The sequence below is a fragment of the Phyllobates terribilis genome, unplaced genomic scaffold (assembly GCF_046119375.1).
Source record: "Phyllobates terribilis strain yellow unplaced genomic scaffold, ASM4611937v1 Scaffold_2__4_contigs__length_985480577, whole genome shotgun sequence".
NCBI lineage: Eukaryota > Metazoa > Chordata > Amphibia > Anura > Dendrobatidae > Phyllobates > Phyllobates terribilis.
In genome coordinates, this window is record NW_027362762.1 from 27,777,521 (window position 1) to 27,802,377 (window position 24,857).

The 24,857-nt window shown below is 48.6% G+C and overlaps 1 protein-coding gene across 1 annotated transcript in view; it reads left to right on the forward strand.

Annotated features, from left to right (window-relative positions):
* LOC141243759 (uncharacterized) overlaps positions 1–24,857 on the forward strand; it is a 111,112-nt gene that overhangs the window by 50,184 nt on the left and 36,071 nt on the right. Inside the window, exons 5-7 of the mRNA XM_073668949.1 lie at positions 17,734–17,825; positions 17,908–17,977; positions 18,072–18,148. Of these exons, the coding sequence (XP_073525050.1) occupies positions 17,734–17,825; positions 17,908–17,977; positions 18,072–18,148 (239 nt within the window). The remainder of the gene's footprint in view (positions 1–17,733; positions 17,826–17,907; positions 17,978–18,071; positions 18,149–24,857) is intronic.

Here is a 24,857-nt window from a genome sequence, read left to right on the forward strand (position 1 = left end):
GCGGTCCAGCTCACCCCAAATCATCTCGATTGGGTTCAGGTCTGGTGACTGTGGAGGCCAGGTCATCTGGCGTAGCACCCCATCACACTCCTTCTTGGTCAAATAGCCCTTACACAGCCTGGAGGTGTGTTTGGGGTCATTGTCCTGTTGAAAATAAATGATGGTCCAACTGAACGCAAACCGGATGGAATAGCATGCCGCTGCAAGATGCTGTGGTAGCTATACTGGTTCAGTATGCCTTCAATTTTGAATAAATCCCCAACAGTGTCACCAGCAAAGCACCCCCACCCCATCACACCTCCTCCTCCATGCTTCACGGTGGGAACCAGGCATGTAGACTCCATCCGTTCACCTTTTCTGCGTCGCACAAAGACACGGTGGTTGGAACCAAAGATCTCAAATTTGGACTCATCAGACCAAAGCACAGATTTCCACTGGTCTAATGTCCATTCTTTGTGTTCTTTAGCCCAAACAAGTCTCTTCTGCTTGATGCCTGTCCTTAGCAGTGGTTTCCTAGCAGGTATTTTACCATGAAGGCATGCTGCACAAAGTCTCCTCTTAACAGTTGTTGAAGAGATGTGTCTGCTGCTAGAACTCTGTGTGGCATTGACCTGGTCTCTAATCTGAGCTGCTGTTAACCTGCGATTTCTGAGGCTGGTGACTCGGATAAACTTATCCTCAGAAGCAGAGGTGTCTCTTGGTCTTCCTTTCCTGGGGCGGTCCTCATGTGAGCCAGTTTCTTTGTAGCGCTTGATGATTTTTGCAGCTGCACTTGGGGACACTTTCAAAGTTTGCCCAATTTTTCGGACTGACTAACCTTCATTTCTTAAAGTATTGATGGCCACTCGTTTTGTTTCACTTAGCTTCTTTTTTCTTGCCATAATACAAATTCTAACAGTCTATTCAGTAGGACTATCAGCTGTGTATCCACCAGACTTCTGCACAACACAACTGATGGTCCCAACCCCATTTATAAGGCAAGAAATCCCACTTACTAAACCTGACAGGGCACACCTGTGAAGTGAAAACCATTTCCGGTGACTACCTCTTGAAGCTCATCAAGAGAATGCCAAGAGTGTGCAAAGCAGTCTTCAAAGCAAAAGGTGGCTACTTTGAAGAACCTAGAATATAAGACATATTTTCAGTGGTTTCACACTTTTTTGTTAAGTATATAATTCAACATGTGTTAATTCATAGTTTTGATGCCTTCAGTGTGAATGTACAATTTTCAAAGTCATGAAAATACAGAAAAATCTTTAAATGAGAAGGTGTGTCCAAACTTTTGGTCTGTACTGTACATCATACATACATACATACACACACACACACACACACACACACACACACACACACACACACACACACACACTGCTCAAAAAATAAAGGGAACACTTAAACAACAGAATATAACTCCAAGTAAATCAAACTTCTGTGAAATCAAACTGTCCTGTTAGGAAGCAACACTGATTGACAATCAATCTCACATGCTGTTGTGCAAATGGAATAGACAATAGATGGAAATTATTGGCAATTATCAAGACACCCTCAATAAAGGAGTGGTTCTGTGGGGACCACAGACCACATCTCAGTACCAATGCTTTCTGGATGATGTTTTGGTCACTTTTGAATGTTGGTTGTGCTTTCACACTCGTGGTAGCATGAGACGGACTCTACAACCCACAGAAGTTGCTCAGGTAGTGCAGCTCATCCAGGATGGCACATCAATGCGAGCTGTGGCAAGAAGGTTTGCAGTGTCTGTCAGTGTAGTGTCCAGAGGCTGGAGGCGCTGCCAGGAGACAAGCCAGTACACCAGGAGACGTGGAGGGGGCCGGAGGAGAGCAACAACCCAGCAGCAGGACCGCTACCTCTGCCTTTGTGCAAGGAGGAACAGGAGGAGCACTGCCAGAGCCCTGCAAAACGACCCCCAGCAGGCCACAAATGTGCATGTGTCTGCACAAACGGTTAGAAACCGGCTCCATGAGAGCCCGACGTCCACAGATGGGGGTTGTGCTCACAGCCCAACACCGTGCAGGACGCTTGGCATTTGCCACAGAACACCAGGATTGGCAAAGTGGCCACTGGCGTCCTGTGCTCTTCACAGATGAAAGCAGGTTCACACTGAGCACATGTGACAGACGTGACAGAGTCTGGAGACGCCGTGGAGAGCGATCTGCCTGCAACATCCTTCAGCATGACCAGTTTGGCAGTGGGTCAGTATTGGTTTGGGGTGGCATTTCTTTGGAGGGCCGCACAGCCCTCCATGTGCTCGCCAGAGGTTGCCGGACTGCCATTAGGTACCGAGATGAGATCCTCAGACATCTTGTGAGACCATATGCTGGTGCGGTTGGCCCTGGGTTCCTCCTAATGCAGGACAATGCCAGACTTCATGTGGCTGGAGTGTGTCAGCAGTTCCTGCAGGATGAAGGCACTGAAGCTATGGACTGGCCCGCCCATTCCCCAGACCTGAATCCGATTGAGCACATCTGGGACATCATGTCTCGCTCTATCCACCAACGTCACGTTGCACCACAGACTGTCTAGGAGTTGGCGGATGCTTTAGTCCAGGTCTGGGAGGAGATCCCACAGGAGTCCATCCACACCCTCATCAGGAGCATGCCCAGACGTTGTAGGGAGGTCATACAGGCACGTGGAGGCCACACACAATACTCAGCCTCATCAGGAGCATGCCCAGGCGTTGTAGGGAGGTCATACAGGCACGTGGAGGTCACACACAATACTCAGCCGCATTGTGACTTGTTTTAAGGACATTACATCAAAGTTGGATCAGCCTGTAGTGGGTTTTTCCACTGTAATTTTGGGGGTGACTCCAAATCCAGGCCTCCATTGGTTAATAAATTTGATTTCCATTGATGATTTTTGTGTGATTTTGTTGTCAGCACATTCAACTTTGTACAGAACAAAGTATTCAATGAGAAGATTTCATTCATTCAGATCTAGGATGGGTTATTTCAGTGTTCCCTTTATTTTTTTGAGCAGTGTATATGTATATGTATGTATGTGTATATATATATATATATATATATATATATACATATACATATACATACACACACACACTACTGTCCAAAAGTTTGGGGTCACCCAGACAATTTTGTGTTTTACTTTTATTGATTAAATAAGTTGCAAAATGATTAGAAAATATCGTCCAGACATTGACAAGGTTAGAAATGATGATTTTTATTAGAAAGAATAATTTTCTCCTTCACACTTTGCTCCTTTGCAGCAATTACAGCATTGAAGACCTTTGGCATTCTAGATGTTAATTTGCTGTGGTAATCTTGAGACATTTCCCCCCATGCTTCCTGAAGCCCCTCCCTCAAGTTGGATTGGCTTGATGGGCTCTTTTTGCGCACCATACCGTCAAGCTGCTCCCACAGCAGCTCAATGGGGTTGAGATCTGGTGACTGCGCTGGCCACTCCATTACAGATAGAATACCAGCTGCCTGCTTCTGACCTATAGTTCACGCATAATTCGGAGGTGTGCTTTGGGTCATTGTCCTGTTGTAGGATGAAATTGGCTCCAATCAAGCGCTGTCCACAGGGTATGGCATGGCATTGCAAAATGGAGTGATAGCCTTCCTTATTCAAAATCCCATTTACCTTGTACAAATCTCCCACTTTACCAGCACCAAAGCAACCTCAGACCATCACATTACCTCCACCATGCTTGACAGATGGCGTCAGTCACTCTTCCAGCATCTTTTCAGTTGTTCTGCGTCTCACAAAATGTTCTTCTGTGTGATCCAAACACCTCAAACTTTGATTCGTCTGTCCATAAAACTTTTTTCCAATCTTCCTCTGTCCATTGTCTGTGTTCTTTTGCCCATATTAATCTTTTCCTTTTATTAGCCAGTCTCAGATATGGCTTTTTCTTTGCCCTGAAGGCCAGCATCCCGGAGTCGCCTCTTCAACTGTAGTCGTTGACACTGGCGTTTTGTGTGTACTATTTAATGAAGCTGCCAGTTGAGGAGCTATGAGGCGTGGATTTCTCACACTAGAGACTCTAATGTCCTTGTCTTGTTGCTCAGTTGTGCAGCGGGGCCTCCCACTTCTCTTTCCTCTCTGGTTAGAGCCTGTTTGTGCTCTCCTCTGAAGGGCGTAGTACACGCCATTGGAGGAAATCTTCAGTTTCTTGGCACATTCTCTCATGGAATAGCCTTCATTTCTAAAAACAAGAATAGACTGTCGAGTTTCACATGAAAGTTCTCTTTTTCTGGCCATTTTGAGAGTTTCATAGAGCAAACAAATGTAATGCTCCAGATTCTCAACTAGCTCAAAGGAAGGTCAATTTTATAGCTTCTCAAATCAGCCAAACTGTTTTCAGGTGGGCTAACATACTTGTGCTAGGGTTTTCTAAACATCCATTAGCCTTCTTACACAGTTAGCAGACACAATGTACCATTAAGGCTATGTGCCCACATTGCAGAAATGAAGCGGAAAATTTGCGCTTCATTTCCGCATGTCCTTTCCCGGAAAAAAGCATGCGGAATTTCACAAGCGTTTATCACGCGTTTTCGCCATGCGGAATTGCCTTGCGTTTTTTAATGCATTGAAAAGGCAATTCCGCTTGCGGAAACGCAAAATTAATTGACATGCTGTGGATTTTTGTGCGCATCAAAAACGCTGCGGAAAAATCAGCAGCATGGGCATAGAACTTGCGGATTCTCATTGGGGACCATGGGGTGCGGAATAACAAGAGTCTTACAAGCATTTCCGCTGCGGAAATTCCGCATCAAATACTCTTGTAAAACGCTACGTGGGCACATACCTTAAAACACTGTGTTGGAAATGGGCCTCTATACAGCTATGTAGATATTGTAATAATAATAATATTGTAATGTTTGCAGCTAGAATAGTCATTTACCACATTAACAATGTATAGAGTGTATTTCTGATTCATTTAATGTTAGCTTCATTGAAAATAATGTGTTTTTCTTTAAAAAATAATAATTTCTAAATGACCCCAAACTTTTGAACGGTAGTGTATGTGTGTGTGTGATATATATTTTTATATATATACTAGCTATTGAACCACCCGTTCTACGCCCGGGTGGCGAGCATTTTTATTGGTATATGGTCTCCCATGCTTGTATGTGCTGCCTCCATCCTGTCCCCACCATCCAATCCCGGTATGCGTGGCTCCCCTTATCCCCGATCCCTGTATGCGTGGCTCCCCTCATCCCCGATCCCGGTATGTGTGGCTCCCCTCATCCCCGATCCCGGTATGCATGGCTCCCCTCATCCCTGTATGCGTGGCTCCCCTCATCCCCGACCCCTGTATTCGTTGCTCCCCTCATCCCCATTTCCGGTATGCGTGGCTCCCCTCATCCCCATTTCCGGTATGCGTGGCTCCCCTCATCCCCATTTCCGGTATGCGTGGCTCCCCTCATCCCCATTTCCGGTATGCGTGGCTCCCCTCATCCCCATTTCCGGTATGCGTGGCTCCCCTCATCCCCATTTCCGGTATGCGTGGCTCCCCTCATCCCCATTTCCGGTATGCGTGGCTCCCCTCATCCCCATTTCCGGTATGCGTGGCTCCCCTCATCTCCATTTCCGGTATGCGTGGCTCCCCTCAACCCCATTTCCAGTATGCGTGGCTCCCCTCAACCCCATTTCCGGTATACGTGGCTCCCCTCATCCCCATTTCCGGTATGCGTGGCTCCCCTCATCCCCATTTCCGGTATGCGTGGCTCCCCTCATCCCCATTTCCGGTATGCGTGGCTCCCCTCATCCCCATTTCCGATATGCGTGGCTCCCCTCATCCCCATTTCCGATATGCGTGGCTCCCCTCATCCCCATTTCCGGTATGCGTGGCTCCCCTCATCCCCAATCCTGGTATACGTGGCACCCCTCATCCCTATCCTGGTGTGTATGGTATCCCTCATCCTGGTATGCATGGCACCCTCAATCCCCTAATCCCTGGTATGTGTGGCCTCCACAATCCCCCATCCCTGGTATGTGTGGCCTCCTCAATCCCCCATCCCTGGTATGTGTGGCCCCCTCAATCCCCTAATCCCTGGTATTTGTGGCCTCCACAATCCCCCATCCCTGGTATGTGTGGCCTCCACAATCCCCCATCCCTGGTTTGTGTGGCCTCCTCAATACCCCATCCCTGGTATGTGTGGCCCCCTCAATCCCCTAATCCCTGGTATGTGTGGCCTCCTCAATCCCCCATCCCTGGTATGTGTGACCTCCTCAATCCCCCATCCCTGGTATGTGTGGCCTCCTCAATCCCCTAATCCCTGGTATGTGTTGCCTCCTCAATCCCCTAATCCCTTGTATGTGTTGCCTCCTCAATCCCCCATCCCTGGTATGTGTGGCCCCCTAAATCCCCTAATCCCTGGTATGTGTGGCTTCCTCATCCCCCATTCCTGGTATGTGTGGCCTCCTCAATCCCCCATCCCTGGTATGTGTGGACTCCTCAATCCCCCATTCCTGGTATGTGTTGCCTCCTCAATCCCCCATTCCTGGTATGTGTGGCTTCCTCATCCCCCATTCCTGGTATGTGTGGCCTCCTCAATCCCCCATCCCTGGTATGTGTGGACTCCTCAATCCCCCATTCCTGGTATGTGTTGCCTCCTCAATCCCCCATTCCTGGTATGTGTGGCCTCCACAATCCCCCATTCCTGGTATGTGTGGCCTCCTCAATCCCCCATCCCTGGTATGTGTGGCCTCCTCAATCCCCCATCCCTGGTATGTGTGGCCTCCTCAATCCCCCATCCCTGGTATGTGTGGCCTCCTCAATCCCCCATTCCTGGTATGTGTGGCCTCCTCAATCCCCTAATCCCTGGTATGTGTTGCCTCCTCAATTCCCCATTCCTGGTATGTGTGGCCTCCACAATCCCCCATCCCTGGTATGTGTGGCCTCCTCAATCCCCCATTCCTGGTATGTGTGGCCTCCTATATCCCCCATTCCTGGTATGTGTGGCCTCCTCAATCCCCCATTCCTGGTAGTTTCATAGAGCAAACAAATGTAATGCTCCAGATTCTCAACTAGCTCAAAGGAAGGTCAATTTTATAGCTTCTCAAATCAGCCAAACTGTTTTCAGGTGGGCTAACATACTTGTGCTAGGGTTTTCTAAACATCCATTAGCCTTCTTACACAGTTAGCAGACACAATGTACCATTAAGGCTATGTGCCCACATTGCAGAAATGAAGCGGAAAATTTGCGCTTCATTTCCGCATGTCCTTTCCCGGAAAAAAGCATGCGGAATTTCGCAAGCGTTTATCACGCGTTTTCGCCATGCGGAATTGCCTTGCGTTTTTTAATGCATTGAAAAGGCAATTCCGCTTGCGGAAACGCAAAATTAATTGACATGCTGTGGATTTTTGTGCGCATCAAAAACGCTGCGGAAAAATCAGCAGCATGGGCATAGAACTTGCGGATTCTCATTGGGGACCATGGTGTGCGGAATAACAAGAGTCTTACAAGCATTTCCGGTATGCGTGGCTCCCCTCATCCCCATTTCCGGTATGCGTGGCTCCCCTCATCCCCATTTCCGGTATGCGTGGCTCCCCTCATCCCCATTTCCGGTATGCGTGGCTCCCCTCATCCCCATTTCCGGTATGCGTGGCTCCCCTCATCCCCATTTCCGGTATGCGTGGCTCCCCTCATCCCCATTTCCGGTATGCGTGGCTCCCCTCATCCCCATTTCCGGTATACGTGGCTCCCCTCATCCCCAATCCTGGTATACGTGGCACCCCTCATCCCTATCCTGGTGTGTATGGTATCCCTCATCCTGGTATGCATGGCACCCTCAATCCCCTAATCCCTGGTATGTGTGGCCTCCACAATCCCCCATCCCTGGTATGTGTGGCCTCCTCAATCCCCCATCCCTGGTATGTGTGGCCCCCTCAATCCCCTAATCCCTGGTATTTGTGGCCTCCACAATCCCCCATCCCTGGTATGTGTGGCCTCCACAATCCCCCATCCCTGGTTTGTGTGGCCTCCTCAATACCCCATCCCTGGTATGTGTGGCCCCCTCAATCCCCTAATCCCTGGTATGTGTGGCCTCCTCAATCCCCCATCCCTGGTATGTGTGACCTCCTCAATCCCCCATCCCTGGTATGTGTGGCCTCCTCAATCCCCTAATCCCTGGTATGTGTTGCCTCCTCAATCCCCTAATCCCTTGTATGTGTTGCCTCCTCAATCCCCCATCCCTGGTATGTGTGGCCCCCTAAATCCCCTAATCCCTGGTATGTGTGGCTTCCTCATCCCCCATTCCTGGTATGTGTGGCCTCCTCAATCCCCCATCCCTGGTATGTGTGGACTCCTCAATCCCCCATTCCTGGTATGTGTTGCCTCCTCAATTCCCCATTCCTGGTATGTGTGGCCTCCTATATCCCCCATTCCTGGTATGTGTGGCCTCCTCAATCCCCCATTCCTGGTATGTGTGGCCTCCTCAATCCCCCATTCCTGGTATGTGTGGCCTCCTCAATCCCCCATTCCTGGTATGTGTGGCCTCCTCAATCCCCCATCCCTGGTATGTGTGGCCTCCTCAATCCCCCATTCCTGGTATGTGTTGCCTCCTCAATCCCCCATCCCTGGTATGTGTGGCCTCCACAATCCCCCATCCCTGGTATGTGTGGCCTCCTCAATCCCCCATCCCTGGTGTGTGTGGCCTCCTCAATCCCCCATTCCTGGTATGTGTGGCCTCCTCAATCCCCTAATCCCTGGTATGTGTTGCCTCCTCAATCCCCCATTCCTGGTATGTGTGGCCTCCACAATCCCCCATTCCTGGTATGTGTGGCCTCCTCAATCCCCCATCCCTGGTATGTGTGGCCCTCAATCCCCCATCCCTGGTATGTGTGGCCTCCTCAATCCCCAAATCCTGGTATGTGTAGCCTCCTCAATCCAAGTATCCTGGTATGTGTGGCCTCCTCAATCCCCCATTCCTGGTATGTGTGGCCTCCTCAATCCCCCATCCCTGGTATGTGTGGCCTCCTCAATCCCCCATTCCTGGTATGTGTTGCCTCCTTAATCCCCCATTCCTGGTATGTGTGGCCTCCACAATCCCCCATTCCTGGTATGTGTGGCCTCCTCAATCCCCCATCCCTGGTATGTGTGGCCTCCTCAATCCCCCATCCCTGGTATGTGTGGCCTCCTCAATCCCCCATCCCTGGTATGTGTGGCCTCCTCAATCCCCCATCCCTGGTATGTGTGGCCTCCTCAATCCCCCATCCCTGGTATGTGTGGCCTCCTCAATCCCCCATCCCTGGTGTGTGTGGCCTCCTCAATCCCCCATTCCTGGTATGTGTGGCCTCCTCAATCTTCAAATCCTGGTATGTGTAGCCTCCTCAATCCAAGTATCCTGGTCTGTGTTGCCTCCTCAATCCCCCATTCCTGGTATGTGTGGCCTCCTCAATCCCCCATCCCTGGTATGTGTGGCCTCCTCAATCCCCCATTCCTGGTATGTATGGCCTCCTTAATCCCCCATTCCTGGTATGTGTGGCCTCCACAATCCCCCATTCCTGGTATGTGTGGCCTCCTCAATCCCCCATCCCTGGTATGTGTGGCCTCCTCAATCCCCCATCCCTGGTATGTGTGGCCTCCTCAATCCCCCATCCCTGGTATGTGTGGCCTCCTCAATCCCCCATCCCTGGTATGTGTGGCCTCCTCAATCCCCCATCCCTGGTATGTGTGGCCTCCTCAATCCCCCATTCCTGGTATGTGTGGCCTCCTCAATCCCCCATCCCTGGTGTGTGTGGCCTCCTCAATCCCCCATTCCTGGTATGTGTGGCCTCCTCAATCCCCTAATCCCTGGTATGTGTTGCCTCCTCAATCCCCCATCCCTGGTATATGTGGCCTCCACAATCCCCCATCCCTGGTATGTGTGGCCTCCTCAATCCCCCATCCCTGGTATGTGTGGCCTCCTCAATCCCCTAATCCCTGGTATGTGTTGCCTCCTCAATCCCCCATTCCTGGTATGTGTGGCCTCCACAATGCCCCATTCCTGGTATGTGTGGCCTCCTCAATCTCCCATCCCTGGTATGTGTGGCCTCCTCAATCCCCCATCCCTGGTATGTGTGGCCTCCTCAATCCCCAAATCCTGGTATGTGTAGCCTCCTCAATCCAAGTATCCTGGTATGTGTGGCCTCCTCAATCCCCCATTCCTGGTATGTGTGGCCTCCTCAATCCCCCATCCCTGGTATGTGTGGCCTCCTCAATCCCCCATTCCTGGTATGTGTTGCCTCCTTAATCCCCCATTCCTGGTATGTGTGGCCTCCACAATCCCCCATTCCTGGTATGTGTGGCCTCCTCAATCCCCCATCCCTGGTATGTGTGGCCTCCTCAATCCCCCATCCCTGGTATGTGTGGCCTCCTCAATCCCCCATCCCTGGTATGTGTGGCCTCCTCAATCCCCCATCCCTGGTATGTGTGGCCTCCTCAATCCCCCATCCCTGGTATGTGTGGCCTCCTCAATCCCCCATCCCTGGTATGTGTGGCCTCCTCAATCCCCCATCCCTGGTATGTGTGGCCTCCTCAATCCCCCATTCCTGGTATGTGTGGCCTCCTCAATCCCCAAATCCTGGTATGTGTAGCCTCCTCAATCCAAGTATCCTGGTATGTGTGGCCTCCTCAATCCCCCATTCCTGGTATGTGTGGCCTCCTCAATCCCCCATTCCTGGTATGTGTGGCCTCCTCAATCCCCCATCCCTGGTATGTGTGGCCTCCTCAATCCCCCATTCCTGGTATGTGTGGCCTCCTTAATCCCCTATTCCTGGTATGTGTGGCTTCCACAATCCCCCATTCCTGGTATGTGTGGCCTCCTCAATCCCCCATCCCTGGTATGTGTGGCCTCCTCAATCCCCCATCCCTGGTATGTGTGGCCTCCTCAATCCCCCATCCCTGGTATGTGTGGCCTCCTCAATCCCCCATCCCTGGTATGTGTGGCCTCCTCAATCCCCCATTCCTGTTATGTGTGGCCTCCTCAATCCCCCATCCCTGGTGTGTGTGGCCTCCTCAATCCCCCATTCCTGGTATGTGTGGCCTCCTCAATCCCCTAATCCCTGGTATGTGTTGCCTCCTCAATCCCCCATCCCTGGTATGTGTGGCCTCCACAATCCCACATCCCTGGTATGTGTGGCCTCCTCAATCCCCCATTCCTGGTATGTGTTGTCTCCTCAATCCCCTAATCCCTGGTATGTGTTGCCTCCTCAATCCCCCATTCCTGGTATGTGTGGCCTCCACAATCCCCCATTCCTGGTATGTGTGGCCTCCTCAATCCCCCATCCCTGGTATGTGTGGCCTCCTCAATCCCCCATCCCTGGTATGTGTGGCCTCCTCAATCCCCAAATCCTGGTATGTGTAGCCTCCTCAATCCAAGTATCCTGGTATGTGTGGCCTCCTCAATCCCCCATTCCTGGTATGTGTGGCCTCCTCAATCCCCCATTCCTGGTATGTGTGGCCTCCTCAATCCCCCATCCCTGGTATGTGTGGCCTCCTCAATCCCCCATCCCTGGTATGTGTGGCCTCCTCAATCCCCCATCCCTGGTATGTGTGGCCTCCTCAATCCCCCATCCCTGGTATGTGTGGCCTCCTCAATCCCCCATCCCTGGTATGTGTGGCCTCCTCAATCCCCCATCCCTGGTATGTGTGGCCTCCTCAATCCCCCATCCCTGGTATGTGTGGCCTCCTCAATCCCCCATCCCTGGTATGTGTGGCCTCCTCAATCCCCCATTCCTGGTATGTGTGGCCTCCTCAATCCCCAAATCCTGGTATGTGTAGCCTCCTCAATCCCCCATCCCTGGTATGTGTGGCCTCCTCAATCCCCCATTCCTGGTATGTGTGGCCTCCTCAATCCCCAAATCCTGGTATGTGTAGCCTCCTCAATCCAAGTATCCTGGTATGTGTGGCCTCCTCAATCCCCCATTCCTGGTATGTGTGGCCTCCTCAATCCCCCATCCCTGGTATGTGTGGCCTCCTCAATCCCCCATCCCTGGTATGTGTGGCCTCCTCAATCCCCCATTCCTGGTATGTGTGGCCTCCTCAATCCCCCATCCCTGGTGTGTGTTGCCTCCTCAATCCCCCATTCCTGGTATGTGTGGCCTCCTTAATCCCCCATTCCTGGTATGTGTGGCCTCCACAATCCCCCATTCCTGGTATGTGTGGCCTCCTCAATCCCCCATCCCTGGTATGTGTGGCCTCCTCAATCCCCCATCCCTGGTATGTGTGGCCTCCTCAATCCCCCATCCCTGGTATGTGTGGCCTCCTCAATCCCCCATCCCTGGTATGTGTGGCCTCCTCAATCCCCCATCCCTGGTATGTGTGGCCTCCTCAATCCCCCATTCCTGGTGTGTGTGGCCTCCTCAATCCCCCATCCCTGGTGTGTGTGGCCTCCTCAATCCCCCATTCCTGGTATGTGTGGCCTCCTCAATCCCCTAATCCCTGGTATGTGTTGCCTCCTCAATCCCCCATCCCTGGTATATGTGGCCTCCACAATCCCCCATCCCTGGTATGTGTGGCCTCCTCAATCCCCCATCCCTGGTATGTGTGGCCTCCTCAATCCCCCATCCCTGGTGTGTGTGGCCTCCTCAATCCCCCATTCCTGGTATGTGTGGCCTCCTCAATCCCCTAATCCCTGGTATGTGTTGCCTCCTCAATCCCCCATTCCTGGTATGTGTGGCCTCCACAATCCCCCATTCCTGGTATGTGTGGCCTCCTCAATCCCCCATCCCTGGTATGTGTGGCCTCCTCAATCCCCCATCCCTGGTATGTGTGGCCTCCTCAATCCCCAAATCCTGGTATGTGTAGCCTCCTCAATCCAAGTATCCTGGTATGTGTGGCCTCCTCAATCCCCCATTCCTGGTATGTGTGGCCTCCTCAATCCCCCATCCCTGGTATGTGTGGCCTCCTCAATCCCCCATTCCTGGTATGTGTTGCCTCCTTAATCCCCCATTCCTGGTATGTGTGGCCTCCACAATCCCCCATTCCTGGTATGTGTGGCCTCCTCAATCCCCCATCCCTGGTATGTGTGGCCTCCTCAATCCCCCATCCCTGGTATGTGTGGCCTCCTCAATCCCCCATCCCTGGTATGTGTGGCCTCCTCAATCCCCCATCCCTGGTATGTGTGGCCTCCTCAATCCCCCATCCCTGGTATGTGTGGCCTCCTCAATCCCCCATCCCTGGTATGTGGCCTCCTCAATCCCCCATTCCTGGTATGTGTGGCCTCCTCAATCCCCCATTCCTGGTATGTGTGGCCTCCTCATCCCCCAATCATTGCACACACAAAACAATAAACACTTATACTCACCTTCCTTTCTCACCTCTGCTCCAGCTCTGAGTCCTGTCTGCAGCAGCTCATGTCGACATCTGAGCTGCGCGCGCTCTCAGACACAGAGGTGTCTCAGCTCCTCCACTGCCGCAACCCGCTCCTCTGCCGCCGCCACCTCCTACTCACCTATCCTCCTCGTTCCCACGCTGCTTGGGGCCCTCACGGGCCCGGGCCCCATAGCAGTGGCTGTCTTACCTGTAACGGCTGGATGCGGTCTTCTGTCTGGAGCCAGACTGCGCATCACGCATGCGCAGTCTATCGAGGCTTCGGACAGAGACACACTTCTGCCGTTATATTATAGATACTAGACGGATGCCCGAGGGGGGCGGTAATGTCACGATGGGGGCATGCTTTGCAGCGTTGAGAATCCCCCCCCCCCCCATGTGCTCACCCACCTATCCACTCTCTCTTTCCCCCATGTGCTGACTTCTCCATTCTGTGCTCTCTTCTTTGACCTGTCTACCCCATGTGCTCTCCCCCTTGTCTGCTGTCTCTCCCTTCCTGTGCTGTGTTCTCCCCTCATGTGCTGTCCCGTTTGATATGTCTCCCCCCTGTGCTCTCTCTCTCCCTCCTGTGCGCTTTCTCTCTCCCCCATCTGCTGTCTTCTCCTCTCATGTGATCTCTTCTTTGACCTGTGTACCCCATGTGCTCTCCCCCTTTTCTGCTCTCTCTCTCTCCACTCCTGTGCTGTCTTCTTCCCTCATGTGTTCTCTCATTTGAGAACACCGCCGGGATCAGCCGAATGATTGGTGCTCCTGCGCGGAATTCGCGCAGGTGCAGTAAATCAGACAGCCGCCATCTTTGTGCAGGCAGATAGCGGCGGTCACATTAAAACTGCACATGCGCTCCTCCTGTACAAAGATGGCGGCTGTCAGTGAATAATTCTGCTGATCCCGGCGGCGGCGTGTTCGCGATGGTGTTCCACTGGTGGTACCTCTCTAGAGGCTGGTACCACCAGCGGTTTCCATATTGAGACACCCATCAATATAAATATTGTGACAAAGTCACTGGCAGAATACTGAAGGGGAGATATGTTTCACTGAGGCTGTTAGCTTCAGTGATGTGAAACGAGGAAGTCATAGTAGGTGCAGAGAGGGCTAATCAGCCCGATTTAAAAGGGCATATTTTATAGGTGAATGGCCATAGTGCTTGCGGGAGGCCATTCACCATATCTCCACCCCAGGATGTGGTCTGGGCTTTAACTAGCCATCCTCAGGTGTGGGTCAGTATCTGGAGAGGCTTGCTCCAGAGAGGAGCTTGCGTGTGTGTGCTGAACCGTGTGTTTTGCTAAACCCTGAGTGGCCGGACCCCAGCTGGTGCAAGGACTATGCTGGACATTTTCTTATTTTGTTTTGCCATTATGCCAGATGGGCTGTGTTTATTTTTATGAACTCTATATTGGTTTATGCCGTTTAATAATCCAATAGGAAATTTAAAGAGACAGTGTTCCGTGTTTACCTCCATGGTCAGCTGAGTGAGCAGTTCTACCACAGGTGGTGGAGAATGCTGGCAGCTTTCCCACCAAACACGTGTGACTGCTACAAGAGAAACTGCATGTCCTAGGTGAAGGTGGCTGTGAGCCAGGAGGCGGAGTCAGACAGCATGGAAGACCTGCTTAAGCACCTTGTGAAGGCCCACCAGAAGCAACAGATGTGCCAGTTGTTGCTGCTGTTGGGCCATCAGGAGATGAGTAAGCTACTGATGCAACAGATCCAACAACAGCAGCAGCACCTGCATCAACAAGACCAGTAGCGACAACAGCAGTAACAGATTGAGTTGTTCACAGAGGCGATTCGTGGGAGGCCGGCAGCCCCTCCCCCAAGTCCACGTGATGACGTCACATACATCCAGAAAGCGGTAAGAGGAGCGATGCAAAAAATGACCCCGGGAGATGATGTGGAAGCCTTTTTAAATGTGTTTGAAAGGGTAGCAGAGCGGGAGAAGCTGCTGCAGGAATAGTGGGTGGAGGTGCTGGCCCCCTATTTGACTGGCAAGCCCCAGAAGGCTTATTATGACTTGGTCTAACAGGATGCGCAGGAATATTCCAAACTAACAACTGATATACTTGCATTCTCAGGGGTGACTATATCTGTCCGAGCTCAAAGGGTCCACCACTGGGCTTATTGTGATGATAAACCCCCTCTCTCCCAATTGTTTGATTTGCTGCATCTGGTACAGAAGTGGTTGCAGCCGGAGTCCTCCACCCCAGCCTAGATGGTAGAGTGGGTCTAATGGACAGATTTATCCACTCCCTCCCCAGACCCGTGCCGACCTGGGTTGCCCAGGGGGATCCCCGAAATGCAGATGACCTAGTGGGCCTAGTAGAAAATACCAGTTGGTCAAGAGGTCCCTGAGGAAACCTACTGTTGGGACCCCCAGTATGGAGTGGGCTGCCTTCCCATGGAACCCTCAGCCCCCTGGTATCTCTCAACCAGTCCAATCAGTTCATCGGCATTTTGGGGATCACCCTGGGCAATCCGAGTCTGTATTGGCCTCGAGCAGGGACTGTACAAACCGGTCCATCACCACTCGCTCTACCATCTGCGCGGGCGTAGAGGACTCCGGCTGCGGCCACTTCTGGACCAGGTGCAAAAGGTCAAACATTTGGGAGCGAGGGGGTTTGTCCTGGTGATACGCCCAGCGGTGGACTCACTGTGCCCTGACAGACATAGTCACCCCCAAGCTCACCAGATTCTTGGTTTTTAGCTTTCCATACTCTTTGGCGTCCTGCAAAGCTAAATCATAGTAAGCCTTCTGGGGCTCCCCCATCAAGTATGGCTCCAGCACCTATGCCCACTGCTCTGGTGGAAGTCTGTCCCTCTCGGCGACCCTTTTAAACACAGTCAGGAAGGCCTCTATGTTATCTCCCTGGGTCATTTTCTGCAGGACTCGCCTTACCGCCTTTCGGATGGAAAACTCATCCACTGACCTTGTTGGAGCTGTCGCCGTGCCATGGATCGCGTCTGCAAGTACCTCGATCTGCTGCTGCTGCTGCTGACGATGCTGATCTTGTTGCTTCTGCTTCTGGAGCTGTATCTGCTGCATTAGCAGCTTGGTGTTCTCTTGTTGCACCATTTGTTGCTGCTGCAATAATTGCTGGTTCTGCTGGTATTGTGCCTGCTGCGCCTGAACCAAATGTTTCAGCAGGTCCTCTATTTGTCTGGCGTCACTTACTGGCTTGTAACAAACTTCACCCAGGACATGCAGTCCTTCCTGTAGCAGTCACACGTATCTCCTGGGAACGCTGCCCACTGTCACGCAAGGTGTGGGAAAGACTTAGTGCAACACAAAGGGAAGCGTGAAAGGAAGCCCAGACTCTAGGGAAAGGGGTGAAGTGGAGACCTCCTAGGTTGATCTAGCATCACCTTGTCTCCCCTAAGGTTGGTGAAGTACCAATAGTAAAGCACATCATTCTATTGTTTATGGAAAAAGGAGTGAGGCCTACAAAGAAAAGAACATAGTACCTACAGTCAAGTATGGTGTAGGTTCAAAGATGTTTGTGGTTGTTTTGCTGCCTCTGGCACTGGGGGCCTTGACTGTGTGCAAGGCTTCATGAAATCTGAAGATTATCAAAGGATTTTGGGTGGCAATGTAGTACCCAGTGTCAGAAAGCTGGGTTTGCGTCCTAGGTCATGGGTCTTCCAGCAGGACAATGACCCTAAACATACTTCAAAAAGCCCCCAGAAATGGATGGAAACAAAGCGCTGGAGAGTTCTCAAGTGGCCATGAATGAGTCCTGATCTAAACCCCATTGAAAACCTGTGGAGAGATCTTAAAATTGCTGTTGGGAGAAGAAGCCTTCAAATGAGAGACCTGGAGCAGTTTGTAAGAAGAGTGCTCCAAAATTCCAGTTAAGAGGTGTAAGAAGTTTGTTGATGGTTTTAGGGAGCGAGTGATTGCAGTTATGTATTCCAAAGGGTGCAACCAAATATTAAGGATGGGGCCAACAATTATGTTCAGCCCATTTTTGAGGTTTTGTGTGAAATTATGTCCAATTTGCCTTTTTTCTCAGTTTTTTTTTGTGTTGTTCCAATACACTCAAAGGAAATAAATGTGTATAACAAAACAGGTGTAATTGCAATAGTTTTCTGGGAGAAATACTTCATTTTCTGGAACAATTTCAAGGGTGCCAACACTTTTGGCCATGACTGTATACAGGGGACATGTAGTCGCTGTGTCTGATATATAGATATGCAGGGGTCTTGTAGTCACTAGTACATAGATATACGGGGATCGTGTAGGTATATAGATACAGTCATGGCCGAAAGTGTTGGCACCCTTTCAGCCATAACTGTATACGGGATCGTGTAATCACTGGTATATAGATATATGATGGTCATGTAGTCACCAGTATGTAGATTGTAGATATGCGGGGTCGTGTAGTCACTGGTATATAGATATGCGGGGGTCATGTATTAATTTGTGTGTTTTCTACAGATGGATCCAGTAGGAGAAATCCTTCGGAGAGATGTCCGACTCCTCTTTTTTTTCAGGATTGCCCAGAGGAGAATGTCCCGGAGAATCATCAGGTAGATGTCGCTATGATCTCACCCACAAACAACCATAAATCACTGATTCATGGCTCATTTAGCATTTTTCTTGTATTTTTAGGGTGATGATCTAAGTGATATTAAGGTTGAAGTTGTAGATGAAGAGACTGATGTCATGGCCGAGCAACAGTGTAAGGAGGGGGGACGCTAGTGTCTGTTAGAGGGTCACCTAAATACTACTCCCATCAACTCATGTAACAATCGCTTCTGTTTTGTTTCCTACAGATGCACTAAGGGTAAGAAATTTCCCGGAGAGATGTCCAGCTTTTCTGTATTCCCAGGACTATCTGGAGAGTTATCATGTAGATAAAGCATAGCCTACACCACATCAATATACATCATAGGGGTTCACACTTTTGGGTAACCGCTAGGAACACAGAGCCACAGATTTTATCTCAGAACAGAAAGATGTTTATTTCCACTGGTTGCACACTACCGAATACAATGCCATAAACATAAAATCCCTTGCTTTGTCCAGGCGCTAACTAAATACAGACCCCGACTTCCCAGCACGGCTGAGCCAGTCTCAGTTCGGTCACACAAAACGGCTATCATCCATTGCAACCAGTGATACTTATAGTTTGATGCACACAGCCTGTGCAGTCTCTTCTCAGAGAGATTCTGGCTTGTCTCTCTCCAGCTCCAACACATCCCACTCTGCTCTGCTTTCCCAGCTGACTGAATAGTAGACGCATGGCCTGGTTCTAGACGTAGCTATCAAGGTACACCTAATCAGGACCTGTTTTGATAGTATTTAGCTCTAGCCTACCTATTATTGCTGGAGTCTTTACCTCCTGGTTTCCTACATACCTCTCCCTCTGCCCAAAATCAGGGGCGTGGGGTTCTTATGCCACCAAACATTGTACCTTTGAGAGAGCATTGGCATTTCTATATACAGGTTCTTCTCACAGAATTAGAATATCCTCAAAAATTAAATTTCAGTTCTTCAATACAAAAAGTGAAACTCATATAGAGTCATTTCAAACAGAGTGATCTATTTCAAGTGCTTATTTCTGTTAATGTTGATGATTATGGCTTACAGCCAATGAAAACACAAAAAAGTCATTATCTCAGTAAATTAGAATACTTTATAACGTCTTGAAAAATGTAAATGCCCTCAATACTTGGTCGGGCTCCTTTTGCATCAATTATTGCATCAATGCGGCAATGTGGCATGGAGGGATCAGCCTGTGGCCCTGCTGAGGTGTTATGGAAGCCCAGGTGGCTTTGATAGCCGCCTTCAGCTCCTCTGCATTGTTGCGTCTGGTGTCTCATCTTCCTCTTGACAACACTCCATAGATTCTATATGGGGTTAAGGTCAGGCAAGTTTGCTGGCAAATCCAGCACAGTGATACTGTTTTTAAACCAGGTATTGGTACTTTTGGCCGTGTGGACAGTTGCCAAGTCCTGCTGGAGAATGACATTTCCATCTCCAAAAAGCTTGTCGGCAGAGGGAAGCATGAAGTGCTGTACAATGTCATGGTAGACGGCGGCGCTGACTTTGGTCCAGCAGATGACATGGCTCCCAAACCATCACTGATGGTGGAAACTTCACACTAGACCTCCAGCAGCTTGGATTGTGGCCTCTCCACTCTTCCTCCAGACTCTGGGACCTTGGTTTCCAAATGAAATGCAAAATTTACTTTAATCTGAAAGCAACACCTTGGACCGCTGAGCAACAGTCCAGGTCTTTTTTCCTTGGCCCAGGTAAGACGCTTCTGGCGTTGTCTACAGGTCATGAGTGGCCTGACACAAGGAATGCGACACTTGTAGCCCATGTGCTGGATACGTCTGTGTGTGGTGGCTCTTGAAGCAATGACTCCAGCAGCAGTCCACTCCTTGTGAATCTCCCCCACATTTTTGAATGGCCTTTTCTTAACAATCCTTTCCAGCCTGCTCTTATCCCGGTTACTTGTGCACTTTTTTCTAACACACTTTTTCCTTCCACTAAACTTTCCATTAATATGCTTGGATACAGCACTCTGAACAGCCAGCTTCTTTATCAATGACCTTTTGTGGCTTACCCTCCTCGTGGAGTGTGTCAATGACTGCCTTCTGGACATCTGTCAAGTCAGCAGTCTTCCCCATGATTGTGGAGCCTACTGAAACCGACTAAGGGACCTTTTTAAACGCTTAGGAAGAATTTGCTTGTGTTTTTGTTAATTATTCTAATTTACTGAGATAATGACTTTTGTGTTCTCATTGGCTGTAAGCCATAATCATCAACATTAACAGAAATAAACACGTGAAATAGATCCCTCTGTGTGTAATGACTCTATATAATAGATCGCTCTGTATGTAATGGCTCTATATAATAGATCGCTCTGTGTGTAATGGCTCTATATAATAGATCCCTCTGTGTGTAATGACTCTATATAATAGATCTTTCTTTGTGTAATGACTCTATATAATAAATCCCTCTGTGTGTAATGACTCTATATAATAGATCCCTCTGTGTGTAATGACTCTATATAATAGATCCCTCTGTGTGTAATGACTCTATATAATAGATCCCTCTGTGTGTAATGACTCTATATAATAGATCCCTCTGTGTGTAATGACTCTATATAATAGATCCCTCTGTGTGTAATGACTCTATATAATAGATCGCTCTGTGTGTAATGAGTCTATATAATAGATCCCTCTGTGTGTAATGACTCTATATAATAGATCCCTCTGTGTGTAATGACTATATAATCCCTCTGTGTTCAATGACTCTATATAATAGATCCCTCTGTGTGTAATGACTCTATATAATAGATCCCTCTGTGTGTAATGACTCTATATAATAGATCGCTCTGTGCGTAATAGCTCTATATAATAGATCGCTCTGTGCGTAATGACTCTATATAATAGATCGCTCTGTGCGTAATGACTCTATATAATAGATCGCTCTGTGTGTAATGACTATATAATAGATCGCTCTGTGTGTAATGACTCTATATAATAGATCGCTCTGTGTGTAATGACTCTATATAATAGATCCCTCTGTGTGTAATGGTTCTATATAATAGATCCCTCTGTGTGTAATGACTCTATATAATAGATCCCTCTGTGTGTAATGACTCTATATAATAGATCGCTCTGTGTGTAATGACTCTATATAATAGATCCCTCTGTGTGTAATGACTCTATATAATAGATCCCTCTGTGTGTAATGGCTCTATATAATAGATCCCTCTGTGTGTAATGACTCTATATAATAGATCCCTCTGTGTGTAATGACTCTATATAATAGATCCCTCTGTGTGTAATGACTCTATATAATAGATCCCTCTGTGTGTAATGACTCTATATAATAGATCCCTCTGTGTGTAATGGCTCTATATAATAGATCCCTCTGTGTGTAATGACTCTATATAATAGATCACTCTGTGTGTAATGACTCTATATAATAGATCCCTCTGCGTGTAATGACTCTATATAATAGATCCCTCTGCGTGTAATGACTCTATATAATAGATCGCTCTGTGTGTAATGACTCTATATAATAGATCCCTCTGTGTGTAATGACTCTATATAATAGATCCCTCTGTGTGTAATGGCTCTATATAATATAGGAGTTTCACTTTTTGTATTGAAGAACTGAAATAAATTAACTTTTTGATGATTTTCTAATTTTGTGAGAAGCACCTGTAGTTTCCCGGGCCTGTGCTCTACATGAAAGTTAAAATCTTGCAAAGTTAAGAATCACTGAATTACCCGGGCATAGACCCCCTTTCTCTCCTGCATCCATCTTAGCGGGGCATGGGCATACACTAGCCTAAATTTTCAGCCCAACAGGTAACACCTTAATGCATCCAGTGCTCATTCAATGTCCAAGCACTCTTTTTCTAGGATACAGTATTTTTTCTCACATGGGGACAGCTTCCTACTCAAATAGATTTTTGGGTGTTCTTCCCCATTAATTTCTTGCGATTCTTCCAGTCCAACATTTGACGCATCTGCCCGAACTATGAATTATTTTGCAAAGTCCAGCGCTATCAACACTGGCTGCCTACAGAGGGCTAGTTTTAGTCCCTGAAATGTCCTCTTGTCTTCTGGTAGCCACTTATACTCATACATAGCCGACTTCGTACCTTTTAGGGGGTCAGTAAGAGTGGCTGCTATCACGGTGAAGTTAGGAACAAGCCTGTAATACTCCACTATTCCTAGGAACTCTAACCTGATTTTTCATGAGGGGTTGTGGTTAACCCTGTATTGCCTACACTTTGTTTGCCTGGGGCTTGATCTAACCCCTCCCTTTAACATAGCTCAAATATTTGGCTTCCTCCATCGTTATGGTATGAATTATTTTGCAAAGTCTGGCGCTATCAACACTGGCTGCCTACGGGGAGCTAGTTTTAGTTCCTGAAATGCCCTCTTGTCTTCCGGTAACCACTTTAACATAGCTCAAATATTTGGCTTCCTCCAACGTTATGACATTTCTTTGGATTAATCGTAAAGCCAAATTTCCTTAGATCATCAATTATTGCCTGGACTTTATTAAAATTAGTTCCCCAATCTCAGCTGCAAATGATGATGTCATTAAAGTAGACATCTGCATACTCTTTTTTTGGGGGCCTAGGACTCTGTCCATGTCCCTCTGAAAGATGGCTGGCGCATTCTGCAACCCAAAAGGTAACCTGATGTACTGAAAACACCCATCTGGTATTGATAAGGCAGTTTTTTCCTTGGCCCCCTTGGACAGTGGGATCTAACAGTAACCTTTTGTAAGTGCAAGGGTGGTGATGTACCGAGCTGGCCCTAGCTTCTCAATAAGTTCATCTACCCTGGGCATCAGGTAGGAGTCAAACTTAGAGACCTCATTGAGTTTCCGGTAGTCGTTGCAGAACTACCATTCCCCATCTGGCTTTGGAACTAAAGCTATGGGTCTGGACCACCCTCTCTTGGATTCCTCAATTACCGTTAGGTTCAGCATTCTTTTCACCTCCTTTGAGATTACATCCTGGTGGGCTTCCGGAATCCTGTAGGGCTTTAAATTGACCCGAACATGAAGCTCAGTGAGAATCTCATGCTCAATAACCCGAGTGAGGCCTGGTAATTCCGAGAACATATCCCTGTTGTGATGCAACAACTTTCGGCTTTGCTGGTTTTGCGAGGGTGACAAAGTTTCTGCCACATTGACATCTTTAACATTGGTTTCTGACTTGACCTACAAGCATGGAGATTCAAGAGGTTCTCTATTCTGCCAGAGTTTGAATACAATGAAATGTTATATCTGGAAGAACTTCCTTTCCGCTGGCTGGTGTACTTTACAGTTGACTTCTTCCACTTTTTCGACCACTTCATAGGGTCCCTGCCACTTTATCAATGAATGCTCAATCCCCAGGTCGAAACTGTCTCACTCAAGCTTACTTGTACACCCTGGATTCTGTCTCCTGTGCCTTGAGGGGATGCTCTTTCACAATAGGCATTAATTTAGCCATCCTCTCTTGCATCTGCACCACTCGCTGTATTATACTTCTGTATGGTGTGGTTTAAGTTTCCCGGGTCTCTCTTGCTACATCCAGGAGTCCCCGTGGATGTCGGCCATACAGTAGCTCAATCGGGGGAAAAACCCGTGGAGGCTTGTGGATCTTCCCTGATGGATAGATAGTTTTAGTCCCAAGCGTCTTTCTGTATCACCTTTTTTAAATTCCGTTCAGGCTTTATTAAACATCTCTACCAGAGTCATTTTCTGCAAAGCCTTCCGTACTGTTCGCCTCACACGGTAACTATCACTTTGGCTGGCGGGAGGTACCATCTCCCTGACTTGGACAGTTTCTGCCAAGAGAGCCATCTGCTTCTTATGTAACTACTGGAACAAGAGTTTGTTGCTTTATTGTTGGGCCTGCTGCTGCTGCATTCCTGCAGATCAGCCTGGATCAGTTGCTTAACAAGCTCCTCCATGCTTTCAGGTTGTGTTTGCAATCCTGTAGTTAAGATTAAGGGCGTTTTTCCCCAGAAACTCATCAGGTTTAACGTTTTTCCTGGACATTTAGTCTTAATAGATTTAAATAAATAGTTTTTTTTAATACATACTGGGTGGATGTGCTCCCTCCTGTTGCTATCGCTGTGCTACACCAACTGGATCTAGCACCGTCCCTTACAAGGTTCTCGGCTATCTGCATGGTCAGCAATCGTGGGGAGCTCCTTTTTTTACATTTATTCAATGCTGTAGCTGCCTTTACCTTAGGGTTGACATTCATTCTTTAAAATGTAATCAAATCTGTTCTTTGGGACTTGCTGCCTGCATCCAAAACACCAATTGTAGGGATTCACGCTCTTGGGTAGGTTTGCAGTTTTGTGCACACGGCCTGTGCAGTCTTTTTTCAAAGAGATTCTGGCTTATTTCTCTACAGCTCCAACACAACCCGCTCTGCTCCGCTTTCCTTGCTGACTGACCAGTGAGCACATAGCCTGGTTCTAGTCATAGCTATCAAGGTATACCTAATCAGGACCTGTATTGCTAGGATTTAGTGAACACATGGACTGGTTCTAGTCATAGCTTTCCAGGTGCACATAATCTTCACATGTATTGCTACGATTTAAAGAGAATCTGTCACCACATTTGACCTATCTAAACTAATAATATGGGCATACAGGTTATAGACTGCTGAAAAAAGTCATACCTGTGTGCCTTGTAGTTGAGAAATCATCTTTTATCACTTTATGTAAATTACTTCTTCCAGGCTATGGGGATAATACTGCCCGGAAGATAACTCTGCCTTCAGAGATTATTCTACATGAAGGGGGAGTTACCTGTGTGATTATTACCAGTGTAATGTGCGATTGCCGCTCTCCTGATCTCACTGCAGAGCTGTGTGTGATTATACCTGACACATCTGCAGGTTCCTCTCAGCTTCCATCTCACAGGCAGACAGGGTTGTTATGTTGTTAAAATACGGCAAAGCTCAAGAGCTGCAGAAAATGTGTTCGTAAGAAAACAAAGTTCAATCCTCCTGTTCTGTGTTAGTTACTAGTCTCACACTGGTAACACCCCCATTTTATTTAAAATAATCTCTGGAG